The sequence below is a fragment of the Salmo salar genome, chromosome ssa16 (assembly GCF_905237065.1).
Source record: "Salmo salar chromosome ssa16, Ssal_v3.1, whole genome shotgun sequence".
NCBI lineage: Eukaryota > Metazoa > Chordata > Actinopteri > Salmoniformes > Salmonidae > Salmo > Salmo salar.
Genome location: NC_059457.1, coordinates 2,022,296 through 2,045,704, shown reverse-complemented (window position 1 = coordinate 2,045,704; position 23,409 = coordinate 2,022,296). Strand labels below are relative to the sequence as shown.

Sequence of the window (23,409 nt, the reverse complement as noted above, 5' to 3'; positions counted from 1 at the left end):
AGGAAGTGGCCTGTCTGGATATTGGCCTGTCTGGATATTGGAGCAGGTGTTCCGCTAGCGGAACGTCTAGATGTAAGAGGATTAAGTCTCCTCAGGTTCCCTTGGTATTGGGGTTTTCTTGGCTCCAGTGACACAATCTCCTTATCAACTGGACTGCTGGTGCTATCATGGGCTGGGGCCCGTTCTGCCACGCCAATTGCCTCGAACCTCTCCGCCGTTCCCACAGAGTAGCAGGACCTCCGGGAGTTTTTCAGCAAGGCCCGAGTGACTTTGCTTCCTCCGCATTGACCCTGTGACTGTGGGATCGACCTTCTCCCGGGCAATACACCACCCCGGGGACAGCTGTATTCACTGTTGGGTCTAGAGACCAAGGCTATAGAGACATACATGGAGGACTCCCTGGCTGCAGGGTGTATCTGTCCTTCTGCCTCAGCCACCCATGCATCGACTACCGGGGCCTCAATGACAAAAAGCAGAGGCGATGCTACCATTCATTGCCTCGGCTTTCAAGCCCCTCCAGGGGGCCCCTATCTTCTCTAAAGTGGGCCTGCGGGAATGCCTACCATCTGGTGCGGATATGGGAAGGTGACGAGTGGAAGACAGCTATCAACACTGCTAGCAGACACTATGCATACCTGGTAAGGCCATACGGTCTGACCAACGCTCCTGCTGTGTTCCAGGCCCTGGTTAACAACGTTCTCTGCGACATGTTGAACCGGTTCGTGTTCGCCTACCTTGACAACATCCTCGTTTTTTCCCGCTCAGCTCAAGAACACGTTCTCCACATTCGACAGGTCTTCCAGCGTCTTCTGGAGAACCAGCTTTTTGTCAAAGCAGAGAAATGCGAGTTCCATCGCTCCAACATCTCCTTCATTGGATACATCATCACTGCAGGTCATGTGCAGATGGATCCCGGTAAGGTGAGAGCGATAGTGGATTGGCCCCAACCCGCGTCCAGAGTGCAGCTGGAACGCTGGACCTTAATTAAGCTACATCCCAGTGCCGCCTTCTCCCATCATCTTAATGCAACGGAGAGGAAGTATAATGTGGGGAAAATAACTACTCACGGTGAAGATGGCATTGGAGGAGTGGAGGCTCTGGTTAGAGGGGTTGGAACATCCATTCATTGTGTGGATGGATCACAAGAACCTGGAATATCTCTGCACCGCCAAGCGTCTCAACTCCAGGCAAGCTCTATGGGCCCTGCTGTTCACCCGGTTCAACTTCACCATCTCCTACCGCCCGAGGTCCAAGAATGTTAAGCCAGATGCACTTTCACGCCACTATAGCCCCGCTGCTACACCCTCGGACCTCGAGACCATCCTTCCTACCTCGTGTCTAGCGGCTACACTCATCTGGGTAATAGAGAACCAGGTTTGGGGGAGGCCGGCTAACTGGATGTTTGTCCCAGACGCGGCCTGTTCCCCGGTCCTGGATTGGGCTCATTCCTCCAGGCTTGCCTGCCACCCTGGTTCCTGTCGGACCCTGGCCTTTGTGCGTCAACGCTTTTGGTGGTCCACCATGGTCCCTGACATCTCCACGTTCATTGCCGCCTGCACTGTCTGTGCTCAGAATAAGACTCCTCGGCATGCTCTGGCTGGCCTCCTTCAACCTCTTCCTGTCCCTCACCGTCCCTGGTCACATATATCCCTGGACTACATCACTGGGCTCCCTCCGTATGATGGCAATATCACAGTGGTGGATAGCCACCCATTTCATTCCCCTCCCCAAGCTATCGTCTGCCAAGGAGATAGCCCAGCTCATGGTGCAGCACATCTTCCGGATCCATGGACTTCCGGTGGACATGGTCTCCGACCATGGGCCTCAGTTCTCGTCCCGGTTCTGGAAGGCGTTCTGCACACTCATTGGGTCGTCGGCCAGCCTTTCCTCTGGGTTTCACCCCCAGTCTAACGGCCAGACGGAGCGAGCTAATCAGGACCTGTAAACGACTCTTCGTTGCCTCGTCTCCACCAACCCCACCAACTGGAGCCTGCAACTCGTGTGGGTAGAATATGCATGCAACACCCTCCCCTGCTCAGCCACTGGTCTCGCACCTTGTGAATATTCAATGGGTTATCAGCCCCTGCTCTTCCCTTAGCAAGAGGAAGAGGTCAACATACCCTTGGCCCAGATGTTCGTCCGCCCCTGTCGCCGTACCTGGAAGAGAGCCTGGTCTGCTCTTCTCAAGATCACTCCAAGTATCGACGACAGAGTGTATGGGCAGAGTGTATGGCTGTCCACTCGAGATCTGCCCTTCCGGGTGGAGTCCCGCAAACATTTCCCCTGTTTTATCAGACCTTTCCCAGTCACTAAGATCCTTAGCCCCTCTGCTGTTTGTCTTCTGCTGCCCCGCACCCTCCTTATACATTCCACTTTTCATGTTTCAAGGATTTAAACCTCTGTCTCACAGCAGTGGTGGAAAAAGTACCCAATTGTCATACTTAAGTAAAAGTAAAGATACCATAATAGAAAATGACTCAAGTAAAAGTGAAAGTCACCAAGTAAAATACTAACGCCTCTACACCAGACCTCTCCACCTATGCCGTTACGCCATGATGGCGGACTGAACATAGCTATGTAGACCACCTCAAGATAAAAACGTAATATTCAATATTGGTAAGTTGGACTAAATATTAGCACTACATAATCTGGTGGGTAATAACCAACAATCTGGATAACAAAACAAATCATAAGACTAGAGAAATGTATTGACAAATATTACAAAAACAAGCAACACCCAAACATGACGGAGAGTAAGACAGGGGAACCTATTTCAAAACGAAAACGTGACTCTTCTACAAACACAGCCGATTTAATCTTTTCACACCAGGAATGGTAAAGGTCAAAACCAATCTGTTAAAATCAATAAATGACAAACTGGGCATACTTGAACTAGTCAGGAAGGATATAAAAGAGTTGAAGGCAAGCCTCGAGATGAGTGACGAAAAAGCTGCGACATTGGAGAAAGACACAAACAAGCTAAAAGGGTTGAAACTGAAGTTAATGAACTTAAAAAGGAGAACATCTTTCTGAGAGAAGCCTTACTTGACATACAGACTAGATCCATGAGAGAGAATCTGGTACTTACAGGTATTCAAGAGAAATAAGGAGAAGTTCCTGAATGTGTAGTTAGAGAGTTCCACTTTACAGAACTTCAGATCCCACGCGAAGCTATCGACAAAATCCAACTCGAACATGTACACCGCTTCGGACTGAGGGGACAGAGGTATGAATGCTCAATCATTGCTAAATTTGCTTTCTTTAAAGATAAAATAAAATACTTGCTGGCATGAAAATAGGCATGAATGACCAGTTCCCGAAGGAAATTGCAGAACGGCGCGTTCTGTATCCTATTTTCAGGGAACATAGATTGAAAGGGAAACGCGTAGCTCTTGTGGTCGATAAACTGTATATTGATAATCAGTTGTTCAGAGACACAAGGACTATGCCATGGCTATTCTAAAATTACAAAGTTCTCATAGAGGAGGCAAATAATGAAATGCACATTTCTAGCCCTGTTATGGATTGTAATAATAAAACAACAAAAGATGTAGCTTTTCTATATATCTTCAAATATGACTAATTGGAACAAAAAGCACTATTCAACATGGTGGAGATGCAAACACAGCAGACAGAAGGGACAGTATGTGTGGATGTATTAAGATGGATGGTGTGGTGTGTGTTTTTTTTTGGTGTTTGGGAAAATGTAAGGAGTAAAAAGTACATTCTTTTCATTAGGAATGTAGTGAAGTAAAAGTAGAAATTGTCAAAAATATAATTAGTAAATTACAGATACCCCCAAAAACTGCTTAACTTGTACTTTAAAGTATTTTTACTTACGTACTTTACACCACTGTCTCACAGCCCTCTGACCTCTGCCTGCGCGTGACCTGTCGTCTGCCTGCCCCGTTTTGTTAGTAAACATACGTTATTCGAATTGTCTGCATCTGGGTCTTATGCTGAGGTCTGATTGTGGGACAAACTCTATAACAGTGAAAGCCAGGTAGTCCATCTGTACTTTCTTAAGCAAAACCTTCTCAAACATTAATAGTACTGAACAGCCTTTTGGCTTCAACCACTACATCCCCTTCTGCATTTTATTTTATATAATCTATGGACATAGATAGTGGAACCCCAGAAATGACACCACTCAGCTAGGCTGAAGCTCCAGGGACATGACTTGGGATTTTCTTCACATTGAGAGTTTTCATTTTCATAATTTTCCCTTTCATAATCTTCCCTCATTTTCATAATATTCCATTTCGCTTTGCTTATTTCAGCTGTTCTTGCCATAATATGGACTTGGTCTTTTACCAAATAGGGCTATCTTCTGTATACCACCCCTACCTTGTCACAACACAACTGACTGGCTCAAACGCATTAACTTTTAACAAAGCACACCTGTTAATTGCGTTCCAGGTGACTACCTCATGAAGCTGGTTGAGAGAATGCCAAGAGTGTGCAAAGCGGTCAAGGAAAGGGTGGATACATTGAAGAATTTAAAATCTAAAATAAATGTTGATTTGTTTAACACTTTTTGGGTTACATGATTCCATATTTGTTATTTCATAGTTTTGATGTCTTCACTATTATTCTACAATGTAGAATATAGTAAAAATAAAGAAAAACCCTGGAATGAGTAGGTGTGTCCAAACTTTGACTGGTACTGTATTTTGGGGGGGACAATTTTACCTGCTTCAAACATTGGGGACCCCTCCTACGCCCTTGCCAAAGAGCATCTGACTAGGCCTTCTATCCTGCTTTACTGGGTACATACTTTTAAAAGCATCAGAAAGGAATTCACCACATGGACAACATTTTAGAATGCCATTTTAATGTCATTGTCTTTTCAAGAATCTAATACAAATGCATACAAATACATTTATTTTCACCTAAGCCACATGTAACCACTATTGCAATGAACATCACAATACAAATACAATATTTTATCAGAAGTTGGCATTCAAGCACGGATGGTCAAAAAGGGGAAACATGCACACATGCATTCATTCATTCATACAAGGACGGACACACACACACACACACACACACATTTAGATGGGACTTTTTACAGCATTAAAGAGGTATGGCTCTAACAATAGTATGTGGAGGGAGGGAGTGGGAAAGAGGGAGGGATTGTGGTAGCAGTAGATGGAAGGGTGGGGGATCGGGGGAGGGAAAAGTGGTAATAGGAAGGAACAGCTAAAGTGTACACAAAACACATATTTCTATATTAGTCAAGCCAACTTTTTACTCAGTAAGTATAAATATTCTTCATCCAAAAGTCAGTGCAGTGTCTTCTGCTCTAGCCTGAGTCCCAGTTAGCTAGCAAGACAGCACAAACAGATCTGGGTCTCAAGCTACTTCTGCTGCAGGGCAAGCTTCAACCGGGTCCTCTTATTTACCACGCCTGGTTTCACCCAGGTCCTCTTCGCGTTCCACTACTATACACCCGGTCTGTGTTAGACCTGGTCCATGAAACATCTGTTTCACTTTACACACAAATCACTTTACATACGTTTTCTTGCCGTTTTCCTGTCATTCTTTTTCTCTTTCTATCGTTTCTTTTTTTTGTCACCAAGTACCTCAAAAGTCCAGCTGAGAAGTACTAGTTGTTTGTTTTCCGAGTGTTGTTTATTTTGTTTTCCAACCAACCAATCAATTTTGCAGATATAAAAGAGAACAATAAATTTACAAGTGTACATTTTTCTTTCCCTTCTCCTGATTTCCCTTTTCTAGCTCCAAAAAGTCCTCCTGTCCGGTGTGTGGTGCGGTAATCCTACTGGATACCTCTGAAGAGACACATGGCAAAGACCATGGCAAACAGCTGTGGAGAAGAACAGAGGAGTGTCAGAACAGCAGTCAGGACAGAGAACAAGACACAAGTAAGTGTTTCAATTCTGCTAGCCTAAACTGGTCGACTGTTCTGCAGCCAAACGATGATGATGAAACTAAACAAAATAAACCAAACTATCTACATGATGATGATTAGATAATTCAGCTCTGGCTTAATCTAATAAATCGACTAGATTGCCATATCTATAATTATGACTTCAGAGATGCCTCCTCAGTAAATTATCCTATGTAATGTATGGTGTGTAACAGTCCTACAACACCAATATTCTCCACTAAGTGGGGCAATCGTACTATAAACAGGGAAGTGACCAGCACTTGCTTGAAATTATATATTCTCCAGTATTTCAGATTCCGTTGCTGTGTACTGTGTGTGGGGGAGATAAGCTACATGGATTTTTCTAAACAGCTTACATTACCAATCACACCAACTGATAAGGAAAAAATGTGTTGATTTGGAGGCTACTCACAAAGCGCTTATTATAAGACACAAAATATTGAATCCTACCTCAATGGTGAGCACCACGATGGCCAGCGCTCCAGCCACATAGATGTACAGCTCAAAGTAGTCCACCACCGCTGAGTAGCAGCCCTGAAAACACACAGAGAGGAAGAGTCTCAGTCACAATTCAATAGTATGAGTCAATATGAGAGAGTATTGAAATGTGTGTGTTTGTGTGTCTGTGTGTGTGTGCATGCTTGTGTGTGTGTGTGCTGAAATGCATGGATAATATAAATAGCGTCAGTGAACAATAGACTAGATGAATGGGCTGAGAGGCAGAGACTGAGACAGGGCCCCTGGCCTCATTGGCTTTTAATGAGGCTCTGTGTGTGAATGGGAGAGAGACAGCGAGAGACAGACGCCTTCCGGAGATACTGCATTGTTCCACAGACCTTAACAACAACAGTTGGAGCCTCTCTTTCCTATCAGTGTTCACTGTAATTACATTTCACTCTCAAGACAGTCATTAAAACAGGCAAGCAAACACAGAGATAAATATAGACCCGCACACACAAGCACACAAACGTGTGCATTCCGTTAGTCAATATGGCTAAACCCGTTTGTCAATATGGCTAAATACTGTATGTTTCTCCCTCCACACACACGCACACCTGCACGCCCACTTCCCTACCCTACTCCACGCCCGCACTACCCTACCCTACTCCAATCAACATAGTCAAACACAAGCATGCATAAGTATACACACACACACACTGCACTACTCTACACTACACAGTAAAACATACTTCCTTAACAGCCAGAACATAGAAAAGCACTAATGAGTCTACCGGTATGAGGACAGTGCCAGTAGAGAAGCAGTCCCGTTATATCATCACTCCAACACACACTCTTCTGCTCTAGTTTAGCTGATTGGCCAAAGGAGGGTTTTGTCTCCCAGTGTGACAGGGAGAGGGGGCAGTGGTAGCCTCGAGGTTAGAGTGACGAACATGCAACTGGAAGGTAGCCAGTTCAAATCCTAGGGTAGGAATGTGGAGGGCTACCAGATATCTCAGGTGCCACCTACTGCTGATGTGATGTACTACCTGTTCTGTGGGAACTGCTCTAGGTGCCCTGCTCTGGAGGTCCTGCTCCAGGTGCGATTTTTTTTCTTCTCCATTCTCTTTGTTGAATGGGTCAATAAAGATTATTAAAGGGTTCATAGTAGTATGAAGTAGTCTAGTACCAGTACACACCTTGTTGTTTCTGAACAGCATGTTCCCCATCAAACACTCCTCCTGGGGGATGTAGGCTGAGTCTCCGGGGTGACTACCCCTCCTGCAGCAGGCCGCAGGGACCATCTCATTAGGGTTGATCCGCCTGAACAGGCTCTCCTCAAAGTCCACCGGGCTGTTCACGCCGCAGCAGTCAAACTGGGGAGGAGAGGAGAGGTGGGTAAATTACACTGAGTATACAAAACATTAAGAACACATGCTATTTCCATGACAAAGACTGGCCAGGTGAATCCAGGTGAAAGCTATGGTCCCTTATTGATGTCACTTCAATCAGTGGAGATGAAAGGGACGAGACAGGTTAAAACCTCTTATGGATAGGGGGCAGTATTTTCACGTCCAGATGAAAAGCATGCCCAGAGTAAACTGCCTGCTATTCAGGCCCAGAAGGTAGGATATGCATATTATTAGTAGATTGAGATAGAAAACACTCTGAAGTTTCTAAAACTGTTTGAATGATGTCTGTGAGTATAACAGAACTCATATTGCAGGCGAAAACCTGAGAAAAATCCAACTAGGAAGTGTGGATGCAAATGAATTACTTCAAAATCATACACTGTGATTTTCTGGATTTTTGTTTTAGATTCCGTCTCTCACAGTTGAAGTGTACCTATAATAAAAATGACAGACCTATACATGCTTTGTAAGTAGGAAAACCTGCAAAATCGGCAGTGTATCAAATACTTGTTCTCCCCACTGCAGGTGCCAGGTGCACTTGTTTGTGTCAAGAACTGCAGGGCTCCTGGGTTTTTCAGGCTTAACTTCTTTGGGCTAGGTGGGACGTGACCGTCCCACACTATTCAACAGCCAGTGAAATAGCATGGCGCGAAATACAAAACAGCAAAAATCTCATAATTTCATTTTCTCAAACAACTATTTTACACCATTTTAAAGATAAGACTCTCGTTAATCTAACCACATTGTCCGATTTCAAAAAGGCTTTACGGCAAAAGCATAAAATTTGATTATGTTAGGACATAAACTTCACAAGAAAATCCACACAGCCATTTTACAAGCAAGGACATGCATCACAAAAACCAAAAGTACAGCTAAAATATTCACTAACCTTTGATGATCTTCATCAGATGGCACTCAAAGGACTTCATGTTATACAATACATGTATGTTTTGCTCGATAAAGTTCATATTTATATCCAAAAACAGCATTTTACATTGGCGTGTGATGTTCAGAAAATGTATTCCCACCAAAACCTCCGGTGAATGTGCACATCAATTTACAAAAATACTAATCATAAACATTGATAAAATTTACAACAGTTATTGAAAGAATTATAGACTCCTTGACGCAACCGCTTTATCAGATTTCAAAATAACTTTATGGAGAAAGCACATTGTTCAATATTCTGAGTACATTGCTCAGCCATCGAAGCAAGCTATACAGCTACCCGCCAAGTTCTGGCATCAACAAAACTCTGAATTAGTGTTATAAATATTCTCTTACCTATGCTGATCTTCGTCAGAATGCACTCCGAGGACTCCTACTTCCACAAGAAATGTTATTTTTGTTCGAAATACTCCATATTTATGTCCAAATACCTCCGTTTTGTTTGTGCGTTCAGATCACTATCCAAAGGCATAACGCGCGAGCGCAGTACCAGAGACGAAAAGTCAAATAGTTCCATTACCGTTCGTAGAAACATGTAAAACGTTGTTTACAATCAATCTTTATAGTATTTTTAACGTAAAAATGCGATAATATTCCAACCGGACAATAGCGTATTCATTCCAGGAGAAAAAGAAGGAGGGGCGTGCTGGCGGGATCGAGCATCACCAAGCCCTTTGTCCATAGGCAGTCCACTCATTGACTGAGCTACTATTCTCTGCCCGGTAACAGGAGAATGATGAAAAAACTTTCTGAAGGCTGTTGACAGCCAATGGAAGCCTTAGGAAGTGCAACGTGACCCCACAGACACAGTAGTTTTGATAGGGATTCAAAAGAAGAACTGCAATTCTCAGATCTCCCACTTCCTGGTTGGATTTTTCTCAGGTTTTTGCCTGCCATATGAGTTATGTTATACTCACAGACATCATTCAAACAGTTTTTGAAACTTCAGAGTGTTTTCTATCCAAATCTACTAATAATATGCAAATATCTGACTCTGGGCCCGAGTATTAGGCCGTTTACTCTGGGCACGCTTTTCATCCAAAATCGAAAATACTGCCCCCTATACCTTGAAAGGTTAATAGTTTTTCATGTGTATCAAGAATGGTCCACCACCCAAAGGACATCCAGCCAACTTGACACAACAGTTTTATTAGTCGTATGTACAGCATACACATGGTATACACCGTCCAACGAAATGCAAACAAAGTAAATGACTCAGAAAATATAATAAACATTTTAGTATAAGTATAATACAGGAAGGCACAATTTATAGCCCAATATTTACATGTGTTTTGGGGAAGGGGAATTGGGGGCAAGCGTTTAAATTGTGCTCAACTTAGTAATACTAATAAGAGTCTGGTAGCAGCAGTTGTGGTGTGTGTATCATGAATGTATGTGTGTGTGAGTGAGTGAGTCCATGTGTGCTAAGGTGTGGAGAGTCAGTACAGGTGGTCAGTCCTGTTCAAAGTGTTAACCAGTATGATGGCTTGTAGATAAACTGTCAATGAGCACATTTACATGCACAGCAATAATGAAATATTAAACTATGTCAGTAGGCAGTTTATGCAATAGTCATGTAAACACCTTACTCTGCTTATCTTAATCGGCCTATGGTCAAAATTTAAGTAAGAATATGCAGATTAAAACATATGGTTTTCTGAGCCATCTTTAGAATTATTAGGATTGTAAACACTTTAATCGGTGTTCCAGCTGTGTATTTGATCTGCGCATGGGCTAGCACCAGACGAGCAAGCCTCCCTTTTTAGCGCGAGTGAAGTGAGTCTGAATGTATGCATCTTAGAAGTAGTTTTCACATACAAACATTATACAGTGCATTTGGAAAGTAAACAGAACCCTTGACTTTTTCCACATTTTGTTACTTTACAGCCTCATTCTAAAATTGATTAAATTGTCTTTTTTCCCCTCATCAATCTACACACAATACCCCATAATGACAAAGCAAAAACAGGTATTTAGAAATTTTGCAAATTTTGTAAAAAATAAAAGATATCACATTTACTCAGTACTTTGTTGAAGCACCTTTGGCAGCGATTACAGCCTTGAGTCTTCTTGGATATGACGCTACAAGCTTGGCACACCTGTATTTGGGGAGTTTCTCCCATTCTTCTTTACAGATCCTCTCAAGCTCTGTCAAGTTGGATGGGAAGCGTCGCTGCACATCTATTTTCATAATCCAAGATGGCGTAGCAGTGGGAGCAGTCTGTTTTGATTGTCTTGTCCTGTCCCTTGTATATATCATTTTTATCTTCGTATATATTTTTTATCTAATTGTCCATCTATGGACCGAACATACTCTTCTGCAACCCGCCTCACCCAATGTGGCATGGATCCGCTATTTTTACACTTTTGAACCGAAACCCCCATCAGGAGCTAGCCAGCTAACTAGCTACTAGCTAGTAGTCAGTTAGCCACTGCTAGCGGTTGCGACGTCCCCCTGAGGCCCATCTGCTAGCCGTGGCCTGCTAGCTGTCTGAATTGCCGTGCCTTCAGCTCGCCTAGCTACTCACTGGACCCTATGATCACTCGGCTACACATGCCCCTCCCTAATGTCAATATGCCTTGTCTATTGCTGTTTTGGTTAGTCATTTTTATCTTATTTGACTGTTGAGCTTCCAGCCCTGCTCAATATACCTTAGCTAGCCCTTATGTTCCACCCCCCACACATGCGGTGACCGCACCTGGCTTAAATGGTGCCTCTAGAGACAAAACCTCTCATCGTCACTCAATGCTTAGGCTTACCTCCACTGTACTCACATCCTACCGTACCCTTGTCTATACATTACGCCTTGAATTTATTCTTCCGCGCCCAGAAACCTGCTCCTTTTACTCTCTGTTCCAAACGCACTAGACGACCAGTTCTTTTAGCCTTTAGCTGTACTCTTATCCTACTCCTCCTTTGTTCCGCTGGGATTTAGAGGTTAAACCAGGCCCTGCAGCCCCCAGCATCACTCCTATTCCCCAGGCGCTCTCATTTGTTGATTTTTGTAACCTAAAAAGCATTGGTTTCATGCATGTTAACATTAGAAGCCTCCTCCCTAAGTTTGTTTTATTCACTGCTTTAGCACACTCCACCAACCCGGATGTCCTAGTCGTGTCTGAATCCTGACTTAGGAAGGCCACCAAAAATCCTGAAATGTCCATCCCTAACTATAACATTTTCCGACAAGTTAGCCTGCAGAGTTCTGTCATACTATCCAGGTCTGTGCCCAAACTATTTGAGCTTCTACTCAGCCCCCAGTTGTGCCATGGACACCATATGTGAATTGATCGCCCCCCATCTATCTTCAGAGTTCGTACTGTTAGGTGACCTAAACTGGGACATGCTTAACACCCCGGCCGTCCTACAATCTAAGATAGATGCCCTCAATCTCACACAAATCATCAAGGAACCTACCAGGTACAACCCTAAATCCGTAACCATGGGCACTCCCTTAGATATCATCCTGACCAACCTGCCCTCTAAATACACCTCTGCTGTCTTCAACCAGGATCTCAGCGATCATTGCCTGCGTGCATAATGGGTCCGCGGTCAAACGAACTGGATTGCTCTTCAAAAGTTTCTTCTCCATCTTAACCTGTTATGGCTAGGGGGCAGTATTTTCACGGCTGGATAAAAAACGTACCCGATTTAATCTGGTTACTACTCCTGCCCAGTAACTAGAATATGCATATAATTATTGGCTTTGGATAGAAAACACTCCAAAGTTTCTAAAACTGTTTGAATGGTGTCTGTGAGTATAACAGAACTCAAATGGCAGGTCAAAACCTGAGAGATTCCTTTACAGGAAGTGGCCTGTCTGACCATTTCTTGAACTTCTTTGCCATCTCATTCAATTACAAAGGATCTCTGCTCTAACGTGACACTTCCTACGTCTTCCATAGGCTCTCAGAGCCCGGGAAAAAACAGAATGTCGTCATCCCAGCCCCAGGCTGAAACACATTATCGCCTTTGTCAAGTGGCCGATCAAGGGACTGTGGGCTTAGGCGTGTGCCCTGGCCGCCCCCCGTCTTTGTGATTTTTCCTCTGTTTGCCGAAAAGGAGATTCCCGGTCGGAATATTATCGCTTTTTTTACGAGATAAATTGCATAAAAATTGATTTTAAACAGCGGTTGACATGCTTCGAAGTACGGTAATGGAATATTTCGAATTTTTTTGTCACGAATTGCGCCATGCGCACGACCCTGATTTACCATTTCGGATAGTTTCTGGAACGCACGAACAAAACACCGCTATTCGGATATAACGATGGATTATTTGGGACCAAACGAACATTTGTTATTGAAGTAGCAGTCCTGGGAGTGCATTCTGACGAAGACAACAAAGGTAATAACATTTTTGTTGTAGTAAATCTGATTTTGATGAAGGCTAAACTTGCCGGGTGTCTAAATAGCTAGCCCGTGATGGCTGGGCTATGTACTTAGAATATTGCAAAATGTGCTTTCACCAAAAAGCTATTTTAAAATCGGACATATCGAGTGCATAGAGGAGTTCTGTATCTATAATTCTTAAAATAATTGTTATGCTTTTTGTGAACGTTTATCGTGAGTAATTTAGTAAATTGTTAGTAAATTCCCCGGAAGTACCCCCCGTATGCTAGTTCTGAACGTCACATGCTAATGTAAAAAGCTGGTTTTTGATATAAATATGAACTTGATTGAACAAAACATGCATGTATTGTATAACATAATGTCCTAGGTGTGTCATCTGATGAAGATCATCAAAGGTTAGTGCTGCATTTAGCTGTCTTCTGGGTTTTTGTGACATTATATGCTAGCTTGAAAAATGGGTGTCTGATTATTTCTGGCTTGGTACTCTGCTGACATAATCTAATGTTTTGCTTTCGCTGTAAAGCCTTTTTGAAATCGGACAGTGTGGTTAGATAAAGGAGAGTCTTGTCTTTAAAATGCTGTGAAATAGTCATATGTTTGAAAAAGTTTTTGTATTTTTGAGGAATTTGTAATTCGCGCCACGCCTATCATTGGATATTGGAGCAGGTGTTCCGCTAGCGGAACATCTAGATGTAAGAGGTTAAATAAGGATGCCCCATTCAAAAAAATGTAGAACTAAGAACAGATATAGCCCTTGGTTCACCCCAGACTTGACTGCCCTTGACTAGCACAAAAACATCCTGTGGTGTTTTTCATTAGCATCGAATAGCCCCCGCGGTAAGTCAGGAACCAATACAGACTCAGTCAGTTAGGAAAGCAAAGGCTAGCTTTTTCAAACAGAAATTTGCTTCCTGTAGCACTAATTCCAAAATGAGGTATTTGTATTTCGCGCCAAGCGTCCCACCTTGCCCAGGGAGGTTAATCAAGTGGGGACTACAGCAGGGACAGGTTGAAGATGTCCAAGAAGACACCTGCTAAGTAGATTATTGTATTTTGTATGTCTACCAAAAGCAAGTATCAGGTTTGGGGTCAATTCCCTTTCAAGGCAGTCAATTCTGGAAGTGAACTGATTAGAATTGACTTGAATTGAGTATATTGAAATGGAATTGACCTCGAGCTTAGCAAGTACAATATTTTAGCCTTACAGTGTTCATGATAGCGTTCCACGTTCCAGTGAAGACATCAGTGTTATTGTAGCCCTGGTAATGCCTCTTCAGCTCCTTAGTGAAGTACTCTCTGGTCAGCTATACAGGAACATGGAGAATGTTAGTATTAGTTCTGTATGGTCAGAGGTTTTACTGTATCACCATGATGAAGGGGACAGTGTTTGCACACTACAGTGGATGGTCATAGGATCTATAAGGACAGAATTTACTCACATGCTCCCGGAATATGAAGGCCAGGATGGCTGCAGCTAGTTCCGCCAGGAAGATGACCAGGATGAGCATGAAGAACTGCAGCAGAGAGGGCAGGAGGGAGAGAGAGGGGGGGAGGGGTGGTGGACAAGACATTTAGTGAGAGGAGAGACGGAGAGAGATAAAGGGAGAGAACGAGTAACAGAGTTAGTATCAGCAAAAGTGAGTGCGTCACAAAAAATTCAACATTAACTATGCATGTGGCCTGGTGCATCGAAGGCAAATTATTATGGCTTATTTATTTTCCATCTCAGGCTAGCATGACTCTCTCTCTCTCGCTCACATACAAAGAGCAGCAGACACTTGTTCTCAATGATGACTCCACAGCAGCAAAGGAATGTTTCTAACACTGTTATAACGCTGTGACCTACTGTACTATCACAATTACTCTATAATATAACACAGTGTAGGCCTACTTACAAACATCAGCAGACACTTGTTCTCCCGGATGGCTCCACAGCAGCCCAGGAAGCCCAATAGGAAAAGCATTCCCCCCATGGCCAGGATGATGTAGACTCCTGTGAAGAGCAGAGGGTTGGCTGCTACGATCTCCTTGAAGCCTGTAGGGTCCACCAGCACCCACACACCCACACCCAGGAGGAAGGAGCCTCCCAGCTGGGAAAAAGAGGGGAGAGGGGGGAAGTGGGAGAGAGAGGGTTAAGTTTAGTTTATCTGCATATGATAATTACAATTAATGGAAGAAACAGAACACGTGCAGTTGAGGTAGGAAACCTAAGAGGCTTATGATAACCTCACCAAAGAGGGTGGCTCCATGTCCATCTTATCAGCTATAAAAGTAATATTTACATGATGACTGTATGTCAGAGTGTCACTGGCTTTGTAGTAGATCCTGAGGAAGTCTGTGGGAGGAGGAAATTGGGTCAGCACTCCCTCTAATGGTGTCTCTGGCTCTGGTCTCTCTATCTTTGCAACTGTTCCCCCAAGAGATCATTTCAGCTCTTTCATATGTACCAATCTGTTACATTTGTATACCCCTTGCAGGGGAGTAACATGTAAAATGTTGTGTGTTCCTTATGTTTCTGTAAGGGCTGTCGCCAGAAGAAGGGGACCAAAGCGTAGCGTGGTACGTGTTCATGATTTTTATTATCCAAACACTCAAACAAAAATAACAAAACGAAAAGCCAACAGTTCCGTCAGGTACTCTATACAAAACAGAAAACAACAACCCACAAACACAGGTGGGAAAAAGTCTGCCTAAGTATGATTCCCAATCAGAGACAACGATAGACAGCTGCCTCTGATTGGAAACCATACTCTGCGAAAACAAAGAAATAGAATGCATAGATTGCCCACCCCACACCCTTACCTAACCAAATAGAGAAGAAACACAGCTCTCTAAGGTCAGGGCGTGACAGTTTCCTTATGTGGTAGTATGGCAAAGTAACTGAATGTTGAAGGCTTCAATGAAAAGTCATAGCAAGCCAAGAGCAGTCTCTGGGAGATATTCCCACCTCTGAGAGAAGTCGCTGGTGTAGAGCCGGCTGCTTCCTCCAGCCAATCTTCCAGCTTTCCATCAGCCCTGAGTGCCCGGCCCACCTCTCTGCCATAGAAACATCTCCACTTTCTTTGCCAGCTACCTGACAAACAGGGATCTCTGTCGTCTGTAACTACGGAGACGGCAACTCCTAGCATCGTTCACCCACTTCCACGAGAAAACCAGTTTATTGCCGTGTGGTAATAATTTCTGTTGGCTTTCTGACCTGCTAACACAAACAGAGAGTGGGGGAATGCATTTAAAGTAGTACTACCGACACATGGAAGTGGGTTTGGGGAAGCCAAGGAAGGGTAAAAGAGGTGACCAGGGTGGGGTATAACTACTGAGTAAAGGGGTTAAATCAACACTTAGGATTCTGCTCTTTCATTTATTGTTTCATAAACTGTAGGGGGTGGGGAGAGGGATGGGGTGAGGGGGAGAGATAGGGAAGAGTAGCGATAAAGAAAGGGGTGATAAAACAAATATACAGTTTATATATAGTCACATACACCGAATAGGTGCAGTGAAATGTTTATTTCTATTACACATTCTCATTCACAGCAACAACCTGGTGAATAAATTGGCCAATTGGACACTGGGGATGACTAGGTGGACATGACCTGACTGCAGTTCTGCGTCATAACCAACTTTAGTGGGCAAATACTCTACTTCGATGGCCACTGGCATGCTGAAGAAGTGGGTTCTTCAAGGATGAATCCCGGTTTCAACTTCACGGGGCAGATGTGTGGGCGAGTGGCGGTGGGATTATGGTATGGCCAGGTATAAACTATGGAGAACGAACACAATTGCATTTTATCTATGGCAATTTGAATGCACAGAGATACTGTGATGAGATCCTGAGGCCCATTGTCATGCCATTCATCAGCCCAATCACCTCATGTTTCGGCATGATAATGCACGGCCAGATCCATGACGCAAGGATCTGTACACAATTCCTGGAAGCTGAATGTCCCAGTTCTTCCATGGCCTGCATACTCACCAGACATGTCAACCATTGAGCGTGTTTGGGATGCTCTGAATCGATGTGTATGACGTGTTCCAGTTCCCACCAATATCCAGAGGAGTGGGACAACATTCCACAGACCACAATCAACATCCTGATCAACTCTATGCAAAGGAGATGTGTCGCCCTGCATGAGGCAAATGGTGGTCTCTCCAGATACTGACTGGTTTTCTGATCCACGGCCCCTACCTTTTTTTTTTTAAGGTATCTGTGACCAACAGATGCATATCTCTATTCCCAGTCATGTGACATCCATGGATTAGATCCTAATTAATTGATTTCAATTTCGATTTCCTTATATGAACTGTAACTCAGTAAAATCTTTGAAATTGTTGCATGTTGCATTTACATTTTTGTTCAGTGTAGATAATTTGTGAGGATGAAAGGGAGTAGAGATCTGAGGACATAAGGAAAAGAGGGGTGAAGGAGAGGCAAAAGACTGGTTATATCTCCTATGACTGTTTTGACACTGTTATAACGCAAAGGGACATTTTCGAACGGTTCTCGAGAAACAATACTGTTGTGTAAATGTGTAAACTTGCGAAATTCTCGAACGCTACCTCACGACACTCACCCCCCTCAAAGCAGTGCAGTGTAAACAGAACTGTCTCGTTGAGCTCAACACTCCTACAGTATAAATGGTAATAGCAGAGCAATGTTTTGAAACAGCTGTACAGACATTTTCCTTATATTTGAGACTTGTTTTAACTGAAATTGGAGTAACTGCCTATCGCGGTAGCTGCCACTTCTCAGCTGCACTGGGCCACGTAAAACTATTGAATCCCATTCCCACCACTAACATTTTTATTTACATTTTGAGATAAGTTTGTCAAACTACGTAAGTAAAACATTTTAGATAGTAGATCAGGCCTGGGCATTTCTTTTCCATGGATGGCCACATTATAATATATTTTTGTGCTCGCGGGCCAGAATCATATTACAGGATTATACATTACGTAGTTTGACAAACTTATTTCAAAATGTAAATAAAAATGTTAGTGGTGGGAATGGGATTCAATACTTTGGGATTCAATAGCATGACTGTGTTGACAGCTATATCTACTGTAAATCATGTCCAGATGTGCTACTTAACGTTTTTAACATGCACAGAAATAAATCCCAAAACTTTTTTTTATTTCCATGTTTTCTTTTTAGTAGGTATTTTCATTATTAAACATGCAATGAACTGCGCGGAGAAAAAATTACACTGCGCATTCAGCACCACGGACAGAACTCTTGTTAATGGGTATGCACAAAAACACAAGGAGAGAGAGCTCAACATTACATTTAAACGACTAAATCAGTGTGAGGAGTGAAGTCTGATGGGCATTGACTAAAGCAATGAAGTCAGGTATAGTTTCTGACGTTGCTATGCGCAGGATTGCTGAGTGGTGGGAGTCAGTAAGAGATTATCTGTGCCTTGACTTGTTATATTTCATCACTGAAAATGTCTGTTCACATACATAGGTTGACCCAAACAGTACAAACATCTTCTGAACATGAATCCTAATCTTCGAAAATTGTTGTTCATTGGAGATGCATAGAACCTCGACAGTGACATTGTTTTGAATAGTTCTACAATCACTGCATCAGACTGAAGATCGTTCAACTCAAATTGCAGGTCAGTGGGAACGTTATCCACATTGAAGGCGAAAGGAGAGGAAACCAACAGCATGTATTTTTCCAACACTTTGAAATCCTCAAAACGACAAGAAAACTCACCGTTCAAAGCACGCAGAGGCGATGTTTACTTCTCCCGCTGATCATCTGATCGGGAACAGACTAGTAGTGTTGGAAGGTGGATGAGATTGTTGGCCTAAACTTGGCGGGTCAGGAGGAGTAATTTTCCCTTGAAAGCTTTGACAAGGCTGTACATCTGATGTGCAAAAAGGCCCTTCCCTTGTAGTTTGGAATTCAGTTCATTAATGAGGGCCATGATGTCCATGGGGAAGGCAAGCCCTGAAAAAATGGCGCCGGAAGAAATGGCAGCAGTTTTACAGGCGCCCAACCAATTGTGCTATTATGTGGGGTTTTTTGGCGTTATTTGTAACTTATTTTGTACATAATGTTTCTGCAACCGCATCTTACGGCAAAAAAGAGCTTCTGGATATCAAGGGCAGCGATCACTCACATCGGATTAGACAAAGATTTTTTCTACAACAAGGACGACACACAAGATATTCTCCAAACACCCCACAGGGCCGACATCCCCGTTATTTGCAAGAGGAAGCAACACAGGTACAGAGGACAAAGAGCCAGATGCCTGGTCAGGACCCGGAGAAGGCGACTGGGAAAGCTGCATTTACCGTCAATACTACTCGCCAACGTGCAATCATTGGACAATAAATTAGATGAGGTACGATCAAGAATATCCTACAAACAGGACATCAAAAACTGTAATATCCTATGTTTCAGGAAATTGTGGCTGAATGACGACATGGATATTCAGCTAGCGGGATACACGCCGCACCAGGTATAGTAGTGATAAATTGCAGGCCACACTTCTTGCCCAGAGACTTTTCAGCTAAACTTTTCATGGCAGTTTATTTACCACCACAGACAGATGCTGGCACGAAGACCGCACTCAGTCAGCAGTATAAGGAAATAAGCAAACAGGAAACCACTCACCCAGAGGCGGTGCTCCTAGTGGCCGGAGACTTTAATGCAGGGAAACTTAAATCAGTTGTACATAATTTCTATCACCATGTTAAATGTGCAACCAGAGGGAAAACAATTCTAGATCACCAGTACTCCACACACAGAGACGTGTACAAAGCTCTCCCTTGCCCTCCAGTTGGTAAATCCGACCACAACTCTATCCTCCTGATTCCTGCTTACAAGCAAAAATGAAAGCAGGAAGCACCAGTGACTCGGTCTATAAAAAAGTGGTCAGATGAAGCAGATGCTAAACTTCAGGACTGTTTTGCTATCACAGACTGGACCATGTTCTGGGATTCTTCCGATGGCATTGAGGAGTACACCACATCAGTCACTTGCTTTATCAATAAGTGCATTGAGGACGTCGTCCCCACAGTGACTGTACGTACATACCCCCAACAAGAAGCCATGGATTACAGGCAACATTTGCACTGAGCTAAAGGGTAGAGCAGCCACTTTCAAGGTGCGGGACTCTAACCTGGAAGTTTACAAGAAATCCTGCAATGCCCTGCGACAAACCATCAACAGGCAAAGCGTCAACACAGGGCTAAGATTGAATCATACTACACCGGCTCCGACGCTCGTCTTATGTGGCAGGGCTTGCAAACTATTACAGACTACAAAGGGAAGCACAGCCACGAGCTGCCCAGTGACACGAGCCTACCAGACGAGCTAAATCACTTCTATGATCGCTTCGAGGCAAGCGGGGCCAGACGGATTACCAGGATGTGTGCTTCGGGCATGTGCTGACCAACTGGCAGGTGTCTTCACTGACATTTTCAACATGTCCCTGATTGAGTGTGTAACACCAACATGTTTCAAGCAGACCACCATAGTCCCTGTGCCCAAGAACACAAAGACAACCTGCCTAAAGGACTACAGACCCGTAGCACTCACGTCCGTAGCCATGAAGTGCTTTGAAAAGTTGGTAATGGCTCACATCAACACCATTACTCCAGAAACCCTAGACCCACTCCAATTTGCATACCGCCCAAACAGATCCACAGATGATGCAATCTCTATTGAACTCCACACTGCCCTTTCCCACCAGGACAAAAGGAACACTTATGTGAGAATGCTATTCATTGACTACAGCTCAGCGTTCAACACCATAGTACCCTCAAAGCTCATCACTAAGCCAACAATCCTGGGACTAAACACCTCCCTCTGCAACTGGATCCTGGACTTCCTGACGGGCCGCCCCAGGTGGTGAGGGTAGGTAGCAACACATCTGCCACGCTGATCCTCAACACTGGGGCCCCTCAGGGGTGCTGCTCAGTCCCCTCCTGTACTCCCTGTTCACCCACGACTGCATGGACAGGCTCGACTCCAACACTATCATTAAGTTTGCAGACGACACAACAGTGGTAGAGGTCAGAGACCTGGCCGGGTGGTGCCAGAATAACAACCTATCCCTCAACGTAACCAAGACTAAGGAGATGATTGTGGACTACAGGAAAAGGAGGACCGAGCACGCCCCCATTCTCATCGACGGGGCTGTAGTGGAGCAGGTTGATAGCTTCAAGTTCCTTGGTGTCCACATCAACAACAAACTAGAATGGTCCAAACACACCAAGACAGTCGTGAAGAGGGCACGACAAAGCCTATTCCCCATCAGGAAACTAAAAAGATTTGGCATGGGTCCTAAGATCCTCAAAAGGTTCTATAGCTGCAACATCAAGAGCATCTTGATTGGTTGCATCACTGCCTGGTATGGCAATTGCTCGGCCTCTGACCGCAAGGCACTACGAGGGTAATGCGTAGTGCCCAGTACCTCACTGGGGCTAAGCTGCCTGCCATCCAGGACCTCTATAACAGGCGGTTTCAGAGGAAGGCCCTAAAATTTGTCAAAGACCCTAGCCACAGACTGTCCTCTCTACTACCGCATGGCAGCGGTACCGGAGTGCCAAATCTAGGACAAAAAGGCTTCTCAACAGTTCTTGAACAAAACACGGCACTCAGAAAACTAACCACACACAGGTTCCAATAACCTGGGGCAAACCAGCCTGGAGTACACATACATTTACACATAACAATTCCACACACAGACATGGGGGGAAACAGAGGGTTATATGCAAGACGTGTAATGAGGGAAAGCAAACCAGGCGTGCGGGAAAACAAGACAAAACAAATGGAAAATGAAAGGCGGATCGGCGATGTCTAGAAGACCGGTGATGTCGACCGCCCAACACCGCCAGAACGAGGGACCGACATCGGCGGATCTCTGCGGCCACAGATGGTACACGTGAAGGAACCTCCTCCGGTCTCCCTGAGCGCAGCACCTCCCAGCTCCATGGGTATCGGAGCGGTGGTGCTGGGGGATGGAACCGACAGATCCCGATCTGGATGTCCGCGGGTAGCCAGCAGGTTATCCAGCCGAATGGACACTTCCACCAGCTGGTCAAAAGTGAGGTGGTGTCCCTACAGGCCAACTCCCGACGGACGTCGTCGCTCAAACTGCAGTGATAGTGGTCGATCAGGGCCCTGTTGTTCCATCCCACGCCGGCGTCCAGGGTCCGTAAGCCCATTGCGAACTCCTGGGCGCTCCTCGTCCCCTGCCTCAGGTGTAAGAGACGTTCACCCGCCGCTCTACCCTCGGGTGAAATCCTCAAAGTGGTCCAGCGCCGCATCTCCTTCTCCCCACACAACGTTGGCCCACTCCAGAGCTTTCCCCGAGAGGCACGAGACGAGGGCGAACACCCTCTCACGGCCCGAGGGAGCCGGGTGAACGGTCGCCAGGTATAAATCCAGCTGCAGCAGGAAACCCTGGCAGCGTGCGGTCGTCCCATTGTACTCCCTGGGAAGTGCGAGACGAATCCCACTGGAACCAGGTGCGGAGGGGGTGAGTAGTGGAGACCCCTGTTGTGCTGGTGGGGGCGCTGGAGGGACTCTCTGTCTCTCCCAGTGGTCCATCGCCTGGACAACGCGGTCCATGGCGGCGCCGAGATGGTGAAGCATCGCTCCGTACTCCTGGACGCGCACCTCGACTCCGCTACCAGGGGTACCTGCTCCTGCTGACTCCATAATTCGTGTGTGGAATTCTGTAATGGAGTGCGTAACTGGCTGCAGGGAAGTCAGGCGCAGGAGAGCAGAAATGCGTAGCAAACAGAGCCCTTTATTGAGGCGAACAAAACACGGCACAGCCTGGAGTACACGTACATTTACACATAAAAATTCCACACACAGACATGGGGGGAAACAGAGGGTTATATGCAAGACGAGTAATGAGGGAATGCAAACCAGGTTTGCCGAAAAACAAGACAAAACAAATGGAAAATGAAAGGTGGATCGGCGATGGCTAGAAGACCGGTGACGTCGACCGCAGAACACCGCCCGAACAAGGAGAGGGACAGATGGAACCAGATTTCTTCTAATCAGGTCATATGCTTTTTTTACTCCTGTTAAAACTCCTGGCCCTAGGGAGGATTAAAACATGAAAATCCTGTCAAACAAGTCGTGAGGCAAATCAGTCTAAACAGTACTTTGTCCCTCTTTTCAAAGTTTTTTGTCTATTTTTTATTCAACCGAATCAAAAGTGCTGGGGCAAATGCCAGCTCACCACACGTACTGCTGTGCTGATCTCTGCAACAAATTAAGAAACATAACCTACATGTATGATTTATATGTATCTTATTTTTGGGTTACTGGAATGAGCATCGATACAAACACCTCATGTCAACTACCCAGTGAATTATACC

At 44.6% G+C, this 23,409-nt stretch overlaps 1 protein-coding gene across 2 annotated transcripts in view; it reads right to left on the bottom strand.

Annotated features, from left to right (window-relative positions):
- Window positions 1–4,813: 4,813 nt before the first annotated feature.
- tspan18 (tetraspanin 18) overlaps window positions 4,814–23,409 on the bottom strand; it is a 129,205-nt gene continuing 110,609 nt past the window's right edge. Inside the window, exons 4-9 of one of the 2 annotated variants that reach the window (XM_045696628.1) lie at window positions 14,955–15,149; window positions 14,499–14,573; window positions 14,265–14,363; window positions 7,549–7,725; window positions 6,362–6,445; window positions 4,814–5,827 (exon numbers count right to left, since the gene is read on the bottom strand). In XM_045696628.1, the coding sequence (XP_045552584.1) occupies window positions 5,780–5,827; window positions 6,362–6,445; window positions 7,549–7,725; window positions 14,265–14,363; window positions 14,499–14,573; window positions 14,955–15,149 (678 nt within the window). In that variant the 3' untranslated portion in view covers window positions 4,814–5,779. 2 annotated transcript variants of the gene reach the window in all.